At 41.7% G+C, this 25,194-nt stretch overlaps 1 protein-coding gene across 5 annotated transcripts in view; it reads right to left on the bottom strand.

Moving 5' to 3' along the window:
- The window catches only part of LOC128702138 (uncharacterized), a 79,985-nt gene that overhangs the window by 20,592 nt on the left and 34,199 nt on the right, over positions 1 to 25,194 (bottom strand). For 3 of the 5 annotated variants that reach the window (XR_011394322.1, XM_070102724.1, XM_070102725.1), the window contains 2 exons: positions 20,501 to 20,607; positions 19,942 to 20,107 (listed from right to left, as the gene is read on the bottom strand). Coding sequence is in view for 4 of the 5 variants with exons in the window: in XM_070102724.1 (XP_069958825.1) it covers positions 19,942 to 20,107; positions 20,501 to 20,607 (273 nt within the window). In the remaining variant the exon portion in view is untranslated. The remainder of the gene's footprint in view (positions 1 to 19,941; positions 20,108 to 20,500; positions 20,608 to 25,194) is intronic. The other 2 variants (XM_070102726.1, XM_070102727.1) reach the window with 1 other exon arrangement.

Genomic DNA, 25,194 nt, shown 5'->3' with positions numbered 1-25,194 from the left:
TAATCTAGCCACTTCGGTGGCAAAATCTAAAAATCTACCACAAACACTTGTCGTCCCACCACTACTGTTCTGACTGGCTCTGATGTGTACGATTTCAATCTGACTTTTTCTCTAATCATTAATATTGTACATAGTGTAAATATTGTTGAGGGAATACGTCTGAAAATATATCTACCCATGCTGTGTTTGTCTTGACTTTGTTGCGTTTGTCTTGACTTTGCTGCGTTTGTCTTGACTTTGCTGTGTTTGTCTTGACTTTGTTGCGTTTGTCTTGACTTTGCTGCGTTTGTCTTGACTTTGCTGTGTTTGTCTTGACTTTGTTGCGTTTGTCTTGACTTTGCTGCGTTTGTCTTGACTTTGCTGCGTTTGTCTTGACTTTGCTGCGTTTGTCTTGACTTTGCTGCGTTTGTCTTGACTTTGCTGCGTTTGTCTTGACTTTGCTGCGTTTGTCTTGACTTTGTTGCGTTTGTCTTGACTTTGCTGTGTTTGTCTTGACTTTGCTGTGTTTGTCTTGACTTTGCTGTGTTTGTCTTGACTTTGCTGCGTTTGTCTTGACTTTGCTGTGTTTGTCTTGACTTTGCTGTGTTTGTCTTGACTTTGTTGCGTTTGTCTTGACTTTGCTGTGTTTGTCTTGACTTTGCTGTGTTTGTCTTGACTTTGCTGTGTTTGTCTTGACTTTGCTGCGTTTGTCTTGACTTTGCTGTGTTTGTCTTGACTTTGCTGTGTTTGTCTTGACTTTGCTGTGTTTGTCTTGACTTTGCTGTGTTTGTCTTGACTTTGCTGTGTTTGTCTTGACTTTGCTGTGTTTGTCTTGACCTTCCTATGTTTGTCTTGACCGTGCCGTGTTTGTCTTGACCTTGCTGCATTTGTCTTGAACTTGCTGTGTTTATCTTGCCTTTGCTGTGTTTGTCTTGACCTTGCTGTGTTTGTCTTGCCTTTGCTGTATTTGTCTTGACCTTGCTGTGTTTGTCTTGCCTTTGTTGTGTTTGTCTTGGCCTTGCTGTGTTTATCTTGCCTTTGTTGTGTTTGTCTTGACCTTGCTGTGTTTGTCTTGCCTTTGCTGTGTTTGTCTTGACCTTGCTGTGTTTGTCTTGCCTTTGCTGTGTTTGTCTTGACCTTGCTGTGTTTGTCTTGACCTTGCTGTGTCATGCTGAGTGCTTTGCTGACTTTAGCTACAATAAGGTGCTACAAGCCTTCAGACAGGAAGTAGTGGTGGTAGTGTTGGTGGATGTGTTGGTGGTTGTGCTGCTGGTTGTGGTAGTGTTGGTGGAAGTGTTGGTGGAAGTGTTGGTGGAAGTGTTGGTGGATGTGTTGGTGGATGTGTTGGTGGTTGTGTTGGTGTGAAAAGCGTGGGAAGATGACGTTCAATTTATGATAACTGCTGTCAAGGTCGAAACACCTTCTCAGCCTTCCCCACCACCATCACCACCATCACCACCACCATCACCACCACCACCACCACCACCACCACCACCACCATCACCACCATCACCACCACCACCATCACCACCACCACCACCATCACCACCACCACCACCACCACCACCACCATCACCACCACCACCACCACCACCATCACCACCACCACCACCACCACCACCACCACCACCACCACCACCATCACCACCATCACCACCACCACCATCACCACCACCACCATCACCACCACCACCACCACCACCACCACCACCTTCAACCTGCCAACGTTGTAATAGTTTATATTGGATACGACGTCAATTTAGCGTAATGTGCGCAGTAATTACTGCGTCTTATAAGGCAGCTGTGTTGTAAATATTATTGTCTGTGATGATTGCTGGTGAGTGTGTGAGAACACTGTAGCAGGTGTTGTTGTTGCAGGTGTTGTTGTTGCAGGTGTTGTTGTTGCAGGTGTTGGTGTTGTTGTAGTTGTTGGTGCAGGTGTTGTTGTTGCAGGTGTTTTTTTCGTAGCTGTTGCAGATGCTTTTATCGTAGGTGTTTTTGTCGTAGTTGTTGCAGGTGTTTTTGTAGTAAAAATTGCAGGTGTTTTGCCGTAAATGTTGCAGGAGTTTTTCTTAGTTGTTGCAGGTGTTTTTGTCATAGTTGCAGGTGTATTTGTCGTAGTTGTTTTTGTCGTATATGTTGCAGTTTTTTTGTCGTTGTTGCAGGTGTTTTGTCATAGTTGTGGCAGGTGTTTTTGTCGTTATTGTAGGTGTTTTTGTCATAGATGTTGCAGGTGTTTTGTCGTGGATATTGCAGGTGTTTGTTCGTAGTTGCAGGTTTTTTAACCGGTGTTTGTGTCGTGATTGTTGCAGGTATTTTTATAATTGTTGATGTCGTTGCAGGTGTTTTTATAGTTGTAGGTGTTGCTGTTGCAGGTATTTTTGTAGCTTCAGGTGTTGATGCAGGTGTTAGTATTGTTGCAGTATACAGAGGACGACGTTCTAGGTATATTTGTATGTGTGTGTGTGTGTGTGTGTGTGTGTGTGTGTGTGTGTGTGTGTGTGTACTCAGCTAGTTGAGGTTGCAGGGGTCGAGTCATAGCTCCTGGCTCCGCCTCTTCACTGATCGCTACTAGGTCACTCTCCCTGCACCATGAGCTTTATCATAACTCTGCTTAAAGCTATGTATGGATCCTGCCTCCACTACATCGCTTCCCAAACTAGTCCACTTCCTGACAACCCTGTGACTGAAGAAATACTTCCTAATATCCCTGTGATTCGTCTGTGTCTTCAATTTCCAACTGTGTCCCCTTGTTGGTGAGTCCCATCTCTGGAACATTCTGTCTCTGTCCACCTTGTCAATTCCTCTCAGTATTTTATATGTCGTTATCATGTCCCCCCTATCTCTCCTGTCCTTCAGTGTCGTCAGGTTGATTTCCCTTAACCTCTCCTCGTAGGACATATCCTTAACCTCTGGGACAAGTCTTGTTGTCTTGTGTGTGTGTGTGTGTGTGTGTGTGTGTGTGTGTGTGTGTGTGTGTGTGTGTGTGTGTGTGTGTGTGTGTGTGTGTGTGTGTGTGTGTGTGTGTGTGTTACCTTGACAATGAGTAAGGAGGAAGCACATTTACCAAGTCTCACCGAAGTTGTACCTAATGACTTCAGGTCATTAAAGGAAGTATTACCAGACCTTCATGATGACTTGTGGGACAACAGTGTTACCAGACCTGTGAGTGAGGTCACACAGGACATGTATTAACAGTGTTACCAGACCTGCGAGTGAGGTCACCCAGGATATGTATTAACAGTGTTATCAGACCTGCGAGTGAGGTCACCCAGGACATATATTAACAGTGTTACCAGACCTGTGAGCGAGGTCACCAAAGACATGTATTAACAGTGTTACCAGACCTGTGAGAGAGGTCACACAGGACATGTATTAACAGTGTTACCAGACCTGCGAGTGAGGTCACCCAGGATATGTATTAACAGTGTTATCAGACCTGTGAGCGAGGTCACCCAGAACATATATTAACAGTGTTACCAGACCTGTGAGAGAGGTCACACACTTGTTACACACAGCTGTAACATTACTACACCTACGGGTGTGCAGAATGTACTAGCACCCCAGACAGCGTACTAGCACCCCAGACAATGCACTAGCACCCGAGACAGTGTACTAGCACTCCAGACAGTGTACTAGCACCCCAGACAGCGTACTAGCACCTCAGACAATGCACTAACACCCGAGACAGTGTACTAGCACTCCAGACAGTGTACTAGCACACGAGACAGTGTAGTAGCTCCCCAGACAGTGTACTAGCACTCCAGTGTACTAGCACCCCAAACAATGCACTAGCACCCGAGACAGTGTAGTAGCACCCCAGACAATGCACTAGCACCCGAGATAGTATACTAGCACTCCAGATAGTGCACTAGCACCCGAGACAGTGTAGTAGTACCCCAGTGTACTAGCACTCCAGACAGTGTACTAGCAACCCAGTGTATTAGCATCCCAGACAGTGTACTAGTACCCAGACAGTGTACTAGCACCCCAGACAATGCACTAGCACCCGAGACAGTGTACTAGCACTTCAGACAGTGTACTAGCACTCCAGACAGTGCACTAGCACCCGAGACTGTACTAGCACCCCAGACAGTGTACTAGCACCCCAGACAGTGTACTAGCACCCCAGACAGTGTACTAGTACCCAGGCAGTGTACTAGCATCCCAGTGTACTGGCACCCTAGACAGTGTACTGGCACCCCAGACAGTGTACTAGCACCCCAGACTGTACTAGTACCCAGGCAGTGTACTAGCACCCCAGACAGTGTACTAATACCCAGTGTACAAGCACCCTAGACAGTGTACTAGCACCCCAGACAGTGTACTAGCACCCCAGACAGTGTACTAGCACCCTAGACAGTGTACTAGCACCCCAGTGTACTAGCACCCTAGACAGTGTACTAGCACCCCAGACTGTACTAGCATCCCAGACAGTGTACTACCACCCCAGTGTACTAGCACCCTAGACAGTGTACTAGCACCCTAGACAGTGTACTAGCACCCTAGACAGTGTACTAGCACCCTAGACAGTGTACTAGCACCCTAGACAGTGTACTAGCACCCTAGACAGTGTACTAGCACCCTAGACAGTGTACTAGCACCCCAGACTGTACTAGCACCCCAGACAGTGTACTAGCACCCCAGTGTACTAGCACCCTAGACAGTGTACTAGCACCCTAGACAGTGTACTAGCACCCTAGACAGTGTACTAGCACCCTAGACAGTGTACTAGTACCCCAGACAGTGTACTAGCACCCTAGACAGTGTACTAGCACCCTAGACAGTGTACTAGCACCCTAGACAGTGTACTAGCACCCTAGACAGTGTACTAGCACCCTAGACAGTGTACTAGCACCCTAGACAGTGTACTAGCACCCTAGACAGTGTACTAGCACCCTAGACAGTGTACTAGCACCCCAGACAGTGTACTAGCACCCTAGACAGTGTACTAGCACCCTAGACAGTGTACTAGCACCCTAGACAGTGTACTAGCACCCCAGACAGTATAACATTAACACACACACACACACACACAATAAAGAGTGAAAGTGGTTAAGTCAACATTAATTAAGAAATACTCGGCTAATTTATGTTTCACATTCCCAGTCTCTCTCTCTCTCTCTCCCACACACACATAAGAACATAAGAAATAACACTGCAACAAACCTACTGGCCTTTTCGAGGCAGGTCCAATTCTCCCACCGTGTGATGTAGTTCTTGACGGCGTCAGATCTGACGCCGTCAAGAACAAAAGACCTCAGACTTAAGCCGAAAGGTGTGTCTGACAGCTATTTGCCAAGGCAAGGTGTGACCATTTAATTGGTTAAATTAGGTCTCCCTTAGCGACCTCACAACCATAGTGGACTACATCACAACCGGCTTAAGCCAATGCCTTGACCTAGTGAGGTCAGACACGTCACTTAAGGGAGGCGCACGGCATCCGACCTAGTAGCACAAGCTAGTCAGGTCCAACTCACACCCACCCACAGCCACTCATGTATTTATCCAACCTATTTTTAAAACTACACAACGTCTTAGCTTTTATGACTGTACTTGGGAGTTTGTTCCACTCATCCACAACTTTATTACCAAACCAGTGTTTTCCTATATCCTTCCTGAATCTGAATTTTTCCAGTTTAACGCCACTGCTGCTGTCTATGTTAGATATTTTTAGCACGCTATTTACATCTCCTTTATTAATTCCTGTTTTCCATTTATACACCTCAATCATATCCCCCCTAATTCTACGCCTTTCTAGAGGGTGCAGATTCAGGGCCTCAGTTTATCCTCATAGGGAAGATTTCTGATACATGGGATCAACTTTATCATCCTCCTTTATACATTTTCCAGTGCATTTATATCCATTCTGTAATACTGTGACCAAAACTGGTGTGGATCAGAGAGAAAGAGTTAGCAGGAGATAGTGTTGTGCAGTCTATTAATTGTGACAAGGCAAGGCAGTTGCATAACGACCTCATAAAGAAACTGAAACAAGTGCTGATGTAGGTGAATTTAAGGCCAGCAAAGGCTGGTCTGAAAAATTCAAGAAGGAAAGTGTCATACACAGTGTTGTAAGGCACGGTGAGGCTGCCAGTTCACACAAACAAGCGGTTGAAAAATTTGTGCGGGAATTCAAATGTTATGTAGATTATTATTATTATTACAATCAAGGGGGAAGCGCTAAACCCGGAGGATTATACAGCGCCTGGGGGGGGATGTGGAAGGCATTCAGGCTTAATTTGGGGAACTGGAGCACAGATCCAATTCCCTAAATCAAGAGCCCCTCACCAACATCAAGGAACCTTCCTTGAGGGGAAATGTTATGTCGAGGATGAAGAATTGCAACCCCAACAAGCGTTCAATTGTGAGGAAACAGACCTGTTCTGGGAGACAATGACAAACAGGACCTACATTACTCAGGAGGAAAAGGCACTTCCAGGACACAAGCCTATGAAAGACAGCTAACTCTCGTGTTTTGTAGTAATGTTAGTAGGGACTGCAAAGTGAAGCCTTTACTGGTGTATCACTCTGAAAATCCCAGAGTGTTCACTTTCTCTGTCTCTCTACTATTAAAGTAATTAAAGATATATCTTTCTGTATAAACTTTAATACCACCTATTCCATCATCTTTCCGTGTGTGTGTGTGTGTGTGTGTGTGTGTGTGTGTGTGTGTGTGTGTGTGTACTAGTAACCACAGTTGCATGAATGAGTTAAGTGGTGCAGACACTCGTTGATTGTGCAAAGTGAGTAGGCACGGTGCCCTGGCTGACTGACTGGCTGGTTATCTGGCTGGTTGGCTGGTTGACTGACTGGCTGGTTGGCTGGCTGGCTGGCCAACAACAACAACAACAACAACAGAGTACTATCACTAGTTACGTCAACAGTGAAGGAAAGTTAGCTACCATGTTTAGTAGACAGACAGTGAAAGGTGACACCTAGGTGAATGTTAGTGCTGGTGTACCTCCCTTGTCTCTCCCTTCTTTCCTCCCTTGTATCTCCCTTATTCCCTCCCTTGTTTCTCCCTTCCTACGGGGACGTGTTTCCTTAAGATACCTGTTGTCCCTGTTCACCTAACAGTAAAATAGGTGCCTGGGTGTTAGGCAACTGGTGTGGGTTGCATCCTGGGGACAAAATTAATCTAATTTGCCTGATATATTCTGCATAACCAGGGACTTTCTATAAAGTAGTATGTCACTGATGTCAACTATGGTCTGTATAAGTTGTATCATGTGCTTGTAGAAATAAAGATAATTATTATTATTATTATTATTATTATTATTATTATTCTCTCCGTTATCACTTCATTAATATCTCTTTGTTCCTTCCCTTGTCTCTCTTTTGCTGCCTTCAACGTCCTCTCTCTATATCTCTCTCACTACTCCCGTCCACTGAGAGAGATAATAGGTCAAGTACTTTCACTGGATGGGTTCAGTGCTCCTACACACACGTGGGTCCAGGTGTGTGTGTTTACCTATTTGTAGTTACCGATTTTGTAACTGTGTTTGTGCTGTGTGTTGTCACGGGTAAGCCAGTAGTGGCTTAGTGACCCAGTCACCAGCAAACACTGCTATAACCCTGAATTAACACACAGGCGGGGCCAGGAGCTGTGAATCGATCCCTGAGACTATAAATAGGTGAGTACACACCACACAAAAGAGGGTGTTTATCGACAAGTGCTTCTGACAATTAGTAACAACAACAACAACTCTTATACACACACACAGTGACCAGTGAAGAGGCGAGACCAGGAGCTGTGACTCGACCCCTGCAACCACAACTAGGCGAGTACACACACACACAACAATTACAGTCATGTTAAGATTTATAACTCTTTGTGTACCTATCGTGTCTACTCTTCTTTTCTGTATACCTCTGTTCCCTTCACTCTTGTTCTCCTTCTTCCCTCCCTCCTTCCCTCCCTCGCTCCCTCCCTGCTTCCCTTCCTCGCTGTATGAACCAGGCACTGTATGAACCAGTGCCTGGTTCATACAGTGCCAGCACTGGTGCTTTTACGAGATATTCTCCAAGCCTACTAGTACTGTGTTCCCATACCATCACCACCACTGCTAACACCATCACCAACACTACCAACACCATCACCACCACTACTAACACTATCACCACCACTGCTAACACCATCACCACCACTACTAACACCATCACCCCCACTACTAACACCATCACCCCCACTACTAACACCATCACCCCCACTACTAACACCATCACCAACACTACTAACACCATCACCCCCACTACTAACACCATCACCCCCACTACTAACACCATCACCAACACTACTAACACCATCACCCCCACTACTAACACCAACCACCAACACTACTAACACCATCACCCCCACTACTAACACCATCACCCCCACTACTAACACCATCACCAACACTACTAACACCATCACCAACACTGCTAACACCATCACCAACACCACCACACAATAATCACTAACACTCAAATTTCTTCACAGCACTGACCGGCAGTGACATCAGGTGTCTGGTGAGAGAGAAAGAGAGAGAGAGAGAGAGAGAGAGAGAGAGAGAGAGAGAGAGAGAGAGAGAGAGAGAGAGAGAGAGAGAGAGAGAGAGAGAGAGAGAGAACTTTAATAAGGCTGAACTAGTGTACTACATTGTCTCTCACTTTCTCCCACCTCGAAGGCCAATACGTAATTACACATTAATAATTCTAATCTTTCTGCTCAAGGCAATATCAGCTGAATTAAATACTACTACTAATATTATTATTATTATTATTATTGTTATTATTATTAATAACAATAATAATATCGATACTAATGTTCATTTAATATCTACATTAATTGTAATATTATTATTATTATTAATAAGGATATTAATGCTCAATTAATATCGATATTAATGCTCACTTAATATCGATATTAATGCTCAATTAATATCGATATTAATGCTCACTTAATATCGATATTAATGCTCAATTAATATCGATATTAATGCTCAATTAATATCGATATTAATGCTCAATTAATATCGATATTAATGCTCAATTAATATCGATATTAATGCTCAATTAATATCGATATTAATGCTCAATTAATATCGATATTAATGTTCAATTAATATCGATATTAATGCTCAATTAATATCGATATTAATGCTCAATTAATATCGATATTAATGCTCAATTAATATCGATATTAATGCTCAATTAATATCGATATTAATGCTCAATTAATATCGATATTAATGCTCAATTAATATCGATATTGATGCTCAATTAATATCGATATTAATGCTCAATTAATATCGATATTAATGCTCAATTAATATCGATATTGATGCTCAATTAATATCGATATTGATACTCAATTAATATCGATATTAATGCTCAATTAATATCGATATTAATGCTCAATTAATATCGATATTAATGCTCAATTAATATCGATATTGATGCTCAATTAATATCGATATTGATGCTCAATTAATATCGATATTAATGCTCAATTAATATCGATATTAATGCTCAATTAATATCGATATTGATGCTCAATTAATATCGATATTAATGCTCAATTAATATCGATATTAATGCTCAATTAATATCGATATTAATGCTCAATTAATATCGATATTAATGCTCAATTAATATCTATATTGATGCTCAATTAATATCGATATTGATGCTCAATTAATATCGATATTAATGCTCAATTAATATCGATATTGATGCTCAATTAATATCGATATTAATGCTCAATTAATATCGATATTAATGCTCAATTAATATCGATATTAATGCTCAATTAATATCGATATTGATGCTCAATTAATATCGATATTAATGCTCAATTAACATCGATATTAATGCTCAATTAATATCGATATTAATGCTCAATTAATATCGATATTAATGCTCAATTAATATCGATATTGATGCTCAATTAATATCGATATTAATGCTCAATTAATATCGATATTAATGCTCAATTAATATCGATATTAATGCTCAATTAATATCGATATTAATGCTCAATTAATATCGATATTAATGCTCAATTAATATCGATATTAATGCTCAATTAATATCGATATTAATGCTCAATTAATATCGATATTAATGCTCAATTAATATTGATATTAATGCTCAATTAATATCGATATTAATGCTCAATTAATATCGATATTAATGCTCAATTAATATCGATATTAATGCTCAATTAATATCGATATTAATGCTCAATTAATATCGATATTAATGCTCAATTAATATCGATATTAATGCTCAATTAATATCGATATTAATGCTCAATTAATATCGATATTAATACTCAATTAATATCGATATTGATGCTCAATTAATATCGATATTGATGCTCAATTAATATCGATATTAATGCTCAATTAATATCGATATTAATGCTCAATTAATATCGATATTAATGCTCAATTAATATCGATATTAATGCTCAATTAATATCGATATTAATGCTCAATTAATATCGATATTAATGCTCAATTAATATCGATATTAATGCTCAATTAATATCGATATTAATGCTCAATTAATATCGATATTAATGCTCAATTAATATCGATATTAGTTGTATTATTTATTATTATAAAAAAGATAAATATGGGAAGGAATAAAAAGTGTAGAAAGAGCTTTAACTGAGGTGGTGTTTCTCCCTGTGTAGAGCTGTGTCATGCTAAAGCTCTATATAGCGACCGTTGTCCCAATGGCTCTCAACCTGTGTCTTCAGTACTGTCTACAGCTCTAGTGTCTGCAGTACTGTCTACACCTCTAGTGTCTTCAGTACTGTCTACAGCTTCAGTGTCTTCAGTACTGTCTACACCTCTAGTGTCTTCAGTACTGTCTACAGCTTCAGTGTCTTCAGTACTGTCTACACCTCTAGTGTCTTCAGTACTGTCTACAGCTCTAGTGTCTGCAGTACTGTCTACAGCTTCAGTGTCTTCAGTACTGTCTACACCTCTAGTGTCTTCAGTACTGTCTACAGCTCTAGTGTCTTCAGTACTGTCTACAGCTTCAGTGTCTTCAGTACTGTCTACACCTCTAGTGTCTTCAGTACTTTCTACAGCTCTAGTGTCTGCAGTACTGTCTACACCTCTAGTGTCTTCAGTACTGTCTACAGCTCTAGTGTCTGCAGTACTGTCTACACCTCTAGTGTCTTCAGTACTGTCTACAGCTCTAGTGTCTGCAGTACTGTCTACAGCTCTAGTGTCTGCAGTACTGTCTACAGCTCTAGTGTCTGCAGTACTGTCTACAGCTTCAGTGTCTGCAGTACTGTCTACAGCTTCAGTGTCTGCAGTACTGTCTTCAGCTCTAGTGTCTGCAGTACTGTCTTCAGCTCTAGTGTCTTCAGTACTGTCTACAGCATTAGTGTCTTCAGTACTGTCTACAGCATTAGTGTCTTCAGTACTGTCTACAGCATTAGTGTCTTCAGTACTGTCTACAGCATTAGTGTCTTCAGTACTGTCTACAGCATTAGTGTCTTCAGTACTGTCTACAGCACTAGTGTCTTCAGTACTGTCTACAGCATTAGTGTCTTCAGTACTGTCTACAGCATTAGTGTCTTCAGTACTGTCTACAGAATTAGTGTCTTCAGTACTGTCTACAGCTCTAGTGTCTGCAGTACTGTCTACAGAATTAGTATCTTCAGTACTGTCTACAGCATTAGTGTCTGCAGTACTGTCTTCAGCTCTAGTGTCTTCAGTACTGTCTACAGCATTAGTGTCTTCAGTACTGTCTACAGCATTAGTGTCTTCAGTACTGTCTACAGCATTAGTGTCTTCAGTACTGTCTACAGCATTAGTGTCTTCAGTACTGTCTACAGCATTAGTGTCTTCAGTACTGTCTACAGCACTAGTGTCTTCAGTACTGTCTTCAGCTCTAGTGTCTTCAGTACTGTCTACAGCATTAGTGTCTGCAGTACTGTCTTCAGCTCTAGTGTCTTCAGTACTGTCTACAGCACTAGTGTCTTCAGTACTGTCTACAGCATTAGTGTCTTCAGTACTGTCTACAGCATTAGTGTCTGCAGTACTGTCTTCAGCTCTAGTGTCTTCAGTACTGTCTACAGCATTAGTGTCTTCAGTACTGTCTACAGCTCTAGTGTCTGCAGTACTGTCTTCAGCTCTAGTGTCTTCAGTACTGTCTACAGCATTAGTGTCTTCAGTACTGTCTACAGCATTAGTGTCTTCAGTACTGTCTACAGCATTAGTGTCTTCAGTACTGTCTTCAGCTCTAGTGTCTTCAGTACTGTCTACAGCACTAGTGTCTTCAGTACTGTCTACAGCATTAGTGTCTTCAGTACTGTCTACAGCATTAGTGTCTTCAGTACTGTCTTCAGCTCTAGTGTCTTCAGTACTGTCTACAGCACTAGTGTCTTCAGTACTGTCTACAGCATTAGTGTCTTCAGTACTGTCTTCAGCTCTAGTGTCTTCAGTACTGTCTACAGCACTAGTGTCTTCAGTACTGTCTACAGCATTAGTGTCTTCAGTACTGTCTACAGCATTAGTGTCTTCAGTACTGTCTACAGCATTAGTGTCTTCAGTACTGTCTACAGCATTAGTGTCTTCAGTACTGTCTACAGCATTAGTGTCTGCAGTACTGTCTTCAGCTCTAGTGTCTTCAGTACTGTCTACAGCATTAGTGTCTTCAGTACTGTCTACAGCATTAGTGTCTTCAGTACTGTCTACAGCATTAGTGTCTTCAGTAATGTCTACAGCATTAGTGTCTTCAGTACTGTCTACAGCATTAGTGTCTTCAGTACTGTCTACAGCATTAGTGTCTTCAGTACTGTCTACAGCATTAGTGTCTTCAGTACTGTCTACAGCATTAGTGTCTTCAGTACTGTCTACAGCTCTAGTGTCTTCAGTACTGTCTACAGCTCTAAGTAGAGTTCTGGTGTCATGTTATGATCTGAGTGGCTGGTGAGGTCAAGACTGTTACAATCACTACAGTCAGGACAATCAAGGTCACTCACGCTGGGCTCCCCTAAATTTGTGACACTATACATGTTAGATATACTGATACATGTACAATAGCTATGTATCTTTATTGTTGAATCGTTTGGCCTACACAGTAGGCTTCTTCAGTCAAATACGGAGGGAGCAGTAGTAATAAAAATGTAATCAGTCCATCAACCTTGGAGAAAAAGTATTTGAGGTGGTCAGTCCCTCAGCCTGGAGAAGAACTCAGCTCCATGACTGCGAACTTGATACAAGGAATACTTGTCCAACCTTTGGACGAAGACCTACTTACACTAGTGGGTAGTTCCACTGTGATCCTGCCTCCTCCTGCTTCCACTCACCTGACTACTTACACTAGTGGGTAGTTCCACTGTGATCCTGCCTCCTCCTGCTTCCACTCACCTGACTGCTTACACTAGTGGGTAGTTCCACTGTGATCCTGCCTCCTCCTGCTTCCACTCACCTGACTACTTACACTAGTGGGTAGTTCCACTGTGATCCTGCCTCCTCCTGCTTCCACTCACCTGACTACTTACACTAGTGGATGGTTCCACTGTGATCCTGCCTCCTCCTGCTTCCACTCACCTGACTACTTACACTAGTGGGTAGTTCCACTGTGATCCTGCCTCCTCCTGCTTCCACTCACCTGACTACTTACACTAGTGGATAGTTCCACTGTGATCCTGCCTCCTCCTGCTTCCACTCACCTGACTACTTACACTAGTGGATAGTTCCACTGTGATCCTGCCTCCTCCTGCTTCCACTCACCTGACTGCTTACACTAGTGGGTAGTTCCACTGCGATCCTGCCTCCTCCTGCTTCCACTCACCTGACTACTTACACTAGTGGGTAGTTCCACTGTGATCCTGCCTCCTCCTGCTTCCACTCACCTGACTACTTACACTAGTGGGTAGTTCCACTGTGATCCCGCCTCCTCCTGCTTCCACTCACCTGACTACTTACACTAGTGGATGGTTCCACTGTGATCCCGCCTCCTCCTGCTTCCACTCACCTGACTACTTACACTAGTGGATGGTTCCACTGTGATCCCGCCTCCTCCTGCTTCCACTCACCTGACTACTTACACTAGTGGATGGTTCCACTATGATCCTGCCTCCTCCTGCTTCCACTCACCTGACTACTTACACTAGTGGATGGTTCCACTGTGATCCCGCCTCCTCCTGCTTCCACTCACCTGACTGCAGTATATAAGCCACTTCTCCCACCATATGCTGTACTTTCTACAAGAGTGATGTGCTTCTAACACATCGATTCCAGGCTGAGGTACTGATTACCTCAAACTCCTCCACTCTTTACCTCTCTCTGCTTTGTATTGGATTGATGAAGCCACTGTGTGGCGAAACGTTTCCTTAAATAAAGATTCCCATGTGTTCCATGAGTGTCTCAGTCCTCAACATACTGTTATGAAGAGCATTTTGGCCAAATTAGGTTAATGTTGTCCCCAGGATGCGATCCACACCAGTTAACTAACACCCAGGTACATACTTCACTGCTAGGTGAACATGGACAGAAGGTATCTTAAGGAAGCACGTCCCAGTGTTTCCACCGGTACCGTGGATCGAACCATATACGTCAGTGTGTGAGGTGAGTGTGCTACCAACCCAGCTACACATACCTCAGATAATAGTCTCATTACTTCTTGTGTTGATCTGATTACAGTTTCTGTTGGTAACTATCCGGGGTGGCTAACCCTCCGGGATTAAAAATCCCAACAAAATCTCATCTCTATTATTTTCTGTAAATAACTTTGAATTTTCTGCTAAGTTCTTCTAGTATTGTTCCATTGTTCTCCGTCAGTGTCTCAGTCAGCTGTGTACTCACCTATTTGTAGTTGCAGGGGTCGGTTCACAGCTCCTGGCCCTGCCTCTTCACTGATCGCTACTAGGTCCACTCTCTCCCTGCTCCAAGTGTGATTGCAGGGGTCGAGTGTGTGTGTGTGTGTACTCACCTATTTGTACTCACCTATTTGTGGTTGCAGGGGTCGAGTCCTAGCTCCTGGCCCCGCCTCTTCACCGGTTGCTACTAGGCCCTCTCTTTCCCCTCTCCATGAGCTTTATCAAACCTCGTCTTAAAACTGTGCATGGTTCCTGCCTCCACTACGTCATTTTCTAGGCTATTCCACTGCCTTACAACTCTATGACTGAAGAAATACTTCCTACTATCTCTCTGACTCATTTGTGTCTTCAACTTCCAATTGTGGCCTCTTGTTTCTGTGTCCCCTCCCTGGAACATCCTGTCTTTGTCCACCTTGTCTATTCCACGCAGTATTTTATATGTCGTTATCATGTCTCCCCTGACCCTCCTGTCCTCCAGTGTCGTCAGGCCGATTTCCCTTAATCTTTCTTCATAGGACATTCCCCTTAGCTCTGGAACTAACCTTGTCGCAAACCTTTGTACTTTCTCTAGTTTCTTGACGTGCTTTATCAAGCGCGGGTTCCAAACAGGTGCTGCATACTCCAGTATGGGCCTGACATACACGGTGTACAGTGTCTTGAAGTGTGTGTGTGTGTGTGTGTGTGTGTGTGTGTGTGAAACGTGAAGGAGGTAGTACAATTATAGAATAAATAACTTCCTGTGAGTCTCACACCGATTGTTGCAGCGTCTGCCTGCTGAACCCACACACACACACACACACACACACACACACACACACACACACACACACACACACACACACACACACACACACACACATACACTGACCCTGACACATAACCTGCTCTAGTTTACTTATTACATTACCGGTCATGACCCCCTCACCCATGACACACTCTCACCTGATTACCTGTTACGTGTAGGTCATGTGTGTTACGCCACGATTGACTGTGACATATATATATATATATATATATATATATATATATATATATATATATATATATATATATATATATATATATATATATATATATGTATGTATATATATATATATATATATATATATATATATATATATATATATATATATATATATATATATATATATATATATATATATATAACGATTACGCCCACAACTACCATGCCTAAGCCCATTGGCACCACGCCTATGCTCACAGGCACCACGCCTAAGCTCACAGGCACCACGCCTATGCTCACAGGCACCACGCCTACGCCCACAGGCACCACGCCTACGCCCACAGGCACCACGCCTACGCCCACAGGCACCACGCCTACGCCCACAGGCACCACGCCTACGCCCACAGGCACCACGCCTACGCCCACAAGACCACTAGTGCAAGGATAACATGTATAAACACAAGTCTAGTGTTTTTGTCCCTTAGTGAAGACCTGAAGGTCGTGTGATGTTAACTATGTTGATGTTTATTGTTGTGTGATGTTAACTATGTTGATGTTTATTGTTGTGTGATGTTAACTATGTTGATGTTTATTGTTGTGTGATGTTAACTATGTTGATGTTTACTGTTGTGTGATGTTAACTATGTTGATGTTTACTGTTGTGTGATGTTAACTATGTTGATGTTTACTGTTGTGTGATGTTAACTATGTTGATGTTTACTGTTGTGTGATGTTAACTATGTTGATGTTTATTGTTGTGTGATGTTAACTATGTTGATGTTTACTGTTGTGTGATGTTAACTATGTTGATGTTTATTGTTGTGTGATGTTAACTATGTTGCTGTTTACTGTTGTGTGATGTTAACTATGTTGATGTTTACTGTTGTGTGATGTTAACTATGTTGATGTTTACTGTTGTGTGATGTTAACTATGTTGATGTTTACTGTTGTGTGATGTTAACTATGTTGATGTTTATTGTTGTGTGATGTTAACTATGTTGATGTTTACTGTTGTGTGATGTTAACTATGTTGATGTTTATTGTTGTGTGATGTTAACTATGTTGATGTTTACTGTTGTGTGATGTTAACTATGTTGATGTTTACTGTTGTGTGATGTTAACTATGTTGATGTTTACTGTTGTGTGATGTTAACTATGCTGATGTTTACTGTGTTGATGTTAACTATGTTGATGTTTACTGTTGTGTGATGTTAACTATACTGATGTTTACTGTGTTGATGTTAACTATGTTGATGTTTACTGTTGTGTGATGTTAACTATGTTGATGTTTACTGTTGTGTGATGTTAACTATGCTGATGTTTACTGTTGTGTGATGTTAACTATGTTGATGTTTACTGTTGTGTGATGTTAACTATGCTGATGTTTACTGTGTTGATGTTAACTATGTTGATGTTTACTGTTGTGTGATGTTAACTATGTTGATGTTTACTGTTGTGTGATGTTAACTATGCTGATGTTTACTGTGTTGATGTTAACTATGTTGATGTTTACTGTTGTGTGATGTTAACTATGTTGATGTTTACTGTTGTGTGATGTTAACTATGCTGATGTTTACTGTGTTGATGTTAACTATGTTGATGTTTACTGTTGTGTGATGTTAACTATGTTGATGTTTACTGTTGTGTGATGTTAACTATGCTGATGTTTACTGTTGTGTGATGTTAACTATGTTGATGTTTACTGTTGTGTGATGTTAACTATGCTGATGTTTACTGTGTTGATGTTAACTATGTTGATGTTTACTGTTGTGTGATGTTAACTATGCTGATGTTTACTGTGTTGATGTTAACTATGTTGATGTTTACTGTTGTGTGATGTTAACTATGCTGATGTTTACTGTGTTGATGTTAACTATGTTGATATTTATTGTTGTGTGATGTTAACTATGTTGATGTTTACTGTTGTGTGATGTTAACTATGCTGATGTTTACTGTTGTGTGATGTTAACTATGTTGATGTTTACTGTTGTGTGATGTTAACTATGTTGATGTTTACTGTTGTGTGATGTTAACTATGTTGATGTTTACTGTTGTGTGATGTTAACTGACGTAATATTTAATGTAATGAAAAAGACTTAGGCTATGCTTATGAAGTGTTATAATAATAATAATAATAATAATAATAATAATAATAATAATAATAATAATTATTATTATTATTATTATTATTATTATTATTATGTTCATAATCCTTGACACAGTAGCGACGATAACAATAGTAACAGCCTCATTAAAGTATAGCTAAAATGCCCTGAAGAATGCTAGAAATCTTTGACCTCTGGCATTACTCTATCTTTAAATTGCATGGAACGCCTGCGCTCAAATTATACACCCTGGAGCACAGGCGAGAAAGATATATCATAATTTACAACTGGGAAAACATTGAAGGATCTGGTCTCAAATCTGCACACCAAAATTACTCCTACGACAGGGCTCTATATGGCGCAAGGTGTCAGTGGCTCTATACATTCACAACAAGAGGTTAGTAGGACTATACGGCATAAAGTGTTAGTAGCTTTATATATCCACAACAAGAGTTTAGTAGGACTCTATAGGGCGCAAGGTGTCAGTGGTTCTAATACCCACAACAAGAGGTTAGTAAAACTCCATACGGCGCAAAGCGTCAGTAGCTCTATTAATCCACAAGAAGAGGTTAGTAGGACTATACGGCGTAAGGTGTCAGTTGCTCTATATAACAACAGGAGGTTAGTAGGACTCGATTCGGCGAAAGGTGTCAGTGGCTCTATATAACAACAGGAGGTTAGTAGGACTCGATACGGCGCAAGGTGTCAGTGGCTCTATATACCCACAACAAGACGTCTACTTAAGGGGTGCTTAGTTTGTGAGGTTTAAACCCTATCGCCTACATGACTGTCATTAAAACTTGAATAATTCCTATACGCCAATATTCAACAATATATTAATCTTTAAAACAGGAAATAAAATAAATTATCAGTGTATATATACACATCTCTCAGTACACGTACACTAATCTCTGTATACACACTGTTGACATGGTACACGGTGCAAAATGGACTACCAATCAGGTCGATGAATAGAGCCTTCGGCTCACAATGGAAGTACCCGGGTTCAGTTCTGGGGCAGGTGGAGAAGTATGAGCAGGTCTCCACACACCTTTCGCCCTCTGTTCACCTAGCAGTAATTTACAAACATTATTTCTCAGTCCACAGCAGGATTCGAACCTGCAAACTCGGCATCAGTACACAGTACTTTATCCACACAAACTCCAGAGGGATAAAGTACTGTGTATTCTGATGCCGTGTTTGCAGGTTCGAATCCTGCTCTGAACTGAGAGATAATGTTTATAAATATTTCGCCCGTTTGCGAATTGTTAAGCTCCTAGCAGTAAATAGGTACCCGGGTGTTAGCAGGCTGATGTGGGTGGCATCCTGGGGAGGGAGTTGAAGGGGGTTATACTATATTTTATAGTTAAGCTTTTTAAATGACCCAAGGTAAAGCAACAGTTCTTAACCTGTAAATGAACCAGCGATATAACCCACGAAACTAAGAGCCACAACAGTAATAATAATAATAATAATAATAATAATAATAATAATAATAATAATAATAATAATAATAATAATAATCTTTATTTCTACAAGTACATGATACAACTTATACAGACTATAGCTGGTATCAATGACATGCTATATAGAAAGTCCCTGTTTATGGAGAGCATTTCGGGCAAATTAGGTTAATTTTGTCCGCCAGGATGTGACCCACACCAGTCGACTAACACCCAGGTACCTACTTACTGTTAGGCGACCAGGGACAGCAGGTGTAAGGTGAATAACACTCAAGTACCTACTTAGTGCTAGGTAGCAGGGACAGCAGGTATTAGGTGACTAACACTCAGGTACCCACTTACTGCTAGGTGAGCAGGGACAGCAGGTATGTGGTGACTAACACTCAGGTACCCACTTACTGTTAGGTGACCAGGGACAGCAGGTATGAGGTGTCTAACACCCAGGTACCTACTTACTGCTAGGTGAACATGGACAGCAAGTGTCTTAAGGAAACACTTCCTAATGTCCTCTCCCGTACCGGGGATCGAACCACGGTCCTCAATGTTTGAGTTGAACGTAAAGATCGTGTAACATAAGAGAGTTGGTGTACTCACTGCACATGTATAGCGAAGGATTACACACGTTATCGAAGTGCATGATAGCGCAGTCCCTGGGCGCAGCTGCGCACTGCTTCCAGTAGCAGGTGATCTGAGAGCCAAGAGTCACAAGGGTCAGTCTGAGTTCTCCATCCACGGAATGGGAGTTAATCCTCCTTTCCTTCTGGAGAAATGGTACTCAATATGATTACTATTTTCCAGAAGCTCTATAACCTTAAAATGTAATAATAATAACAATAATAATAATTATTATTACTATAATAATAATAATTATTATTATTACTATAATAATAATAATACAAATAATAATAATAATAATAATACAAATACTACTACTAATAATAAAATACGTCAAATCCTAGAAAGGAGATAGATAGACAGATAGATAAATAGATAGATAGATAGATAGATAGATAGAGAGAGAGAGAGAGAGAGAGAGAGAGAGAGAGAGAGAGAGAGAGAGACCGAGCCAGGGAGGCCCAGGAGTCCACAGTTCAACCCTAGCAGACACAACTAGGTGATGACACACAACACTGGGTGGTTGAGTTCGACTGACCTGACCCTGGTAACAAATGCAGTAGTGGCAGGGATGGTCGCGAGGGATGGCAGTCTCGCTGGGATAGGACACTCCGTCCACCTTACACGATCCTCGCCCATCAGAGCCTGGGGGAGACACCTGAGTTATACATACACTCAGAAGAATGCTAAGACACTCAGAAGATTAGTAAGACACTCAGAAGATTGGTAAGACAATCAGAAGATTGGTAAGACACTCAGAAGATTGGTAAGGCACTCAGAAGATTGGTAAGACAGTCAGAAAATTGGTAAGACACTCAGAAGATTGTTAAGGCACTCATACGATTGGTAAAATACTCAGAGCATTGGTAAGGCACTCAGAAGATTGGTAAGACAATCAGAAAATTGGTAAGACACTCAGAAGATTGCTAAGGCACTCATAAGATTGGTAAAACACTCAAAGCATTGGCAAGGCATTCAAAAGGTTGGTAAGACACTCAGATGATAGATAAAGCACTCAGAGGTTAGGAAAAACACTCACTTGGAAGGCTTCACACTCAGACACAACATAACACACTCAGACACAACATAACACACTCAGACACAACATAACACACTCAGACACAACATAACACACTCAGACACAACATAACACACTCAGACACAACATAACACACTCAGACACAACATAACACACTCAGACACAACATAACACACTCAGACACAACATAACACACTCAGACACAACATAACACACTCACACGCAACATAACACACTCAAACACAACACAACACACTCAGACACAACATAACACACTCACACACAACATAACACACTCAGACACAACATAACACACTCAGACACAACATAACACACTCAAACACAACATAACACACTCACACACAACATAACACACTCACAACATAACACACTCACAACATAACACACTCACAACATAACACACTCACACACAACATAAAACACTCACACACAACATAACACACTCAGACACAACATAACACACTCAGACACAACATAACACACTCACACACAACATAACACACTCACACACAACATAACACACTCACACACAACATAACACACTCACACACAACATAACACACTCACACACAACATAACACACTCACACACAACATAACACACTCACACACAACATAACACACTCACACACAACATAACACACTCACACACAACATAACACACTCACACACAACATAACACACTCACGCACAACATAACACACTCAGACACAACATAACACACTCACACACAACTCACACACAACATAAACACACACACAACATAAAACACACACAACATAACACACTCAGACACAACATAACACACTCACACACAACATAACACACTCACACTCACACAACATAACACACTCAGACACAACATAACACACTCACACACAACATACACACACACACAACATAACACACTCACACACAACATAACACACTCACACACAACATAACACACTCACACACAACATAACACACTCACACACAACATAACACACTCACACACAACATAACACACTCACACACAACATAACACACTCACACACAACATAACACACTCACACACAACATAACACACTCACACACAACATAACACACTCACACACAACATAACACACTCACACACAACATAACACACTCAGACACAACATAACACACTCAGACACAACATAACACACTCACACACAACATAACACACTCACACACAACATAACACACTCACACACAACATAACACACTCACACACAACATAACACACTCACACACAACATAACACACTCACACACAACATAACACACTCATAACACACTCACACACAACATGACACACTCACACACAACATAACACACTCACACACAACATAAAACACTCACGACACAACACACTAACACATAACACACTCACACACAACATAACACACTCACAACATAACACACTCACACACAACATAACACACTCAGACACAACATAACACACTCAAACACAACATAACACACTCACACACAACATAACACACTCACAACATAACACACTCACACACAACATAAAACACTCACACACAACATAATACACTCAGACACAACATAACACACTCACACACAACATAACACACTCACACACAACATAACACACTCACACACAACATAACACACTCACACACAACATAACACACTCACACACAACATAACACACTCACACACAACATAACACACTCACAACATAACACACTCACACACAACATAACACACTCACACACAACATAACACACTCACACACAACATAACACACTCACACACAACATAACACACTCACAACATAACACACAAACAACGTAACACACTCACACACAACATAACACACTCACAACATAACACACTCACACACAACATAACACACTCACACACAACATAACACACTCACACACAACATAACACACTCACACACAACGTAACACACTCACACACAACGTAACACACTCACACACAACATAACACACTTAAATGGTGTGGATCAAACAGCACAAAGAGAAGTGCGGACTCGAACCTGCGTTCTCTAAACCACTAGGTTAAAAAAATTAAAATGGATGTAGTGTGGAGGCGGGTGATGATAAACAGTCGCCACGTACATATGGATGACGTCCTTATATAGTCATCCACCACCTGCCGCCCACCACCAGCCCACCCTCCGGCCGCCCACCTACGCTCTCAGACCATGTTGGGCTCCCCGGTCCAATCTATCTTCCCAATTCTTTGCTCTACTCCCTGGGACTGGTGATTTGGGGAGGGGGGGGAACTAGGGAGGTCACCTAGTCACCTGTCTAGGTGCAAAGCCTTCACCTACGTCGCCACCCTTGCACTAGCTCACACAGGGGAAAGTCACCTGTCTAGGTGCAAAGCCTTCACCTACGTCGCCACCCTTGTACAGCTCACACAGGGGAAAGTCACCTGTCTAGGTACAAAACCTTCACCTACGTCGCCACCCTTGGACCAGCTCACACAGGGGAAAGTCACCTGTCTAGGTACAAAGCCTTCACCTACGTCGCCACCTTTGCACCAGCTCACACAGGGGAAAGTCACCTGTCTAGGTGCAAAGCCTTCACCTACGTCGCCACCTTTGTACCAGCTCACACAGGGGAAAGTCACCTGTCTAGGTGCAAAGCCTTCACCTACGTCGCCACCCTTGCACCAGCTCACACAGGGGAAAGTCACCTGTCTAGGTACAAAGCCTTCACCTACGTCGCCACCCTTGCACCAGCTCACACAGGGGAAAGTCACCTGTCTAGGTACAAAGCCTTCACCTACGTCGCTACACCTAACTCCCCTACACCAGCACAACTGCAGGTTACCTGTAGATAATTCAGGGGTCTTAGAAAAGACCTGGTTGATGGCATGATCAATCAGGCAGTTGGTGCTGGCAGCAAGCAGTCCAATCTTGGTTAAGGTGTGTAATACTTGACGACTACCGTAGGAAAATGATGAATGAGGACTGTATGATATACATCACGCCTCACAACATACACATACTCACATGAATCATCCACACACTAAGATCATACGCATGCTCACTAAGATCATCCACACGCTCACTAAGATCATTCACACGCTCACTAAGATCCACACGCTCACTAAGATCATAAACATGCTAAGATCATCCACATGCTCACTAAGATCATCCACATGCTCACTAAGATCATCCACACGCTCACTAAGATCATACACATGCTAAGATCATCCACACACTCAATAAGATCATTCACACGCTCACTAAGATCATACACATGCTAAGATCATACACATGCTCATTAAGATCATCCACATGCTAAGATCATCCACATGCTCACTAAGATCATACACATGCTAAGATCATACACATGCTAAGATCATACACATGCTCAGTAAGATCATCCACATGCTCACTAAGATCATCCACACGCTCACTAAGATCATACACATGCTAAGATCATACACATGCTCACTAAGATCATACACATGCTCACTAAGATCATACACATGCTCACTAAGATCATCCACACGCTCACTAAGATCATACATATGCTAAGATCATACACATGCTCACTAAGATCATACACATGCTCACTAAGATCATACACATGCTCACTAAGATCATCCACACGCTCACTAAGATCATACATATGCTAAGATCATACACATGCTCACTAAGATCATACACATGCTCACTAAGATCATACACACGCTCACTAAGATCATCCACACGCTCACTAAGATCATACACATGCTCACTAAGATCATACACATGCTCACTAAGATCATACACATGCTCACTAAGATCATACACATGCTCACTAAGATCATCCACGCGCTCACTAAAATCATCCACACGCTCACTAAGATCATCCACACGCTCACTAAGATCATACATATGCTCACTAAGATCATACACACGCTCACTAAGATCATACATATGCTCACTAAGATCATCCACACGCTCACTAAGATCATACACATGCTCACTAAGATATACACGCTCACTAAGATCATACACATGCTCACTAAGATCATCCACATGCTCACTAAGATCATACACACGCTCACTAAGATCATCCACACGCTCACTAAGATCATCCACACGTTCACTAAGATCATACATATGCTCACTAAGATCATCCACACGCTCACTAAGATCATCCACACGCTCACTAAG

This window comes from Cherax quadricarinatus, chromosome 83, assembly GCF_038502225.1.
Source record: "Cherax quadricarinatus isolate ZL_2023a chromosome 83, ASM3850222v1, whole genome shotgun sequence".
Taxonomy (NCBI): domain Eukaryota; kingdom Metazoa; phylum Arthropoda; class Malacostraca; order Decapoda; family Parastacidae; genus Cherax; species Cherax quadricarinatus.
This window is presented reverse-complemented; position numbering and strand designations above follow the sequence as displayed.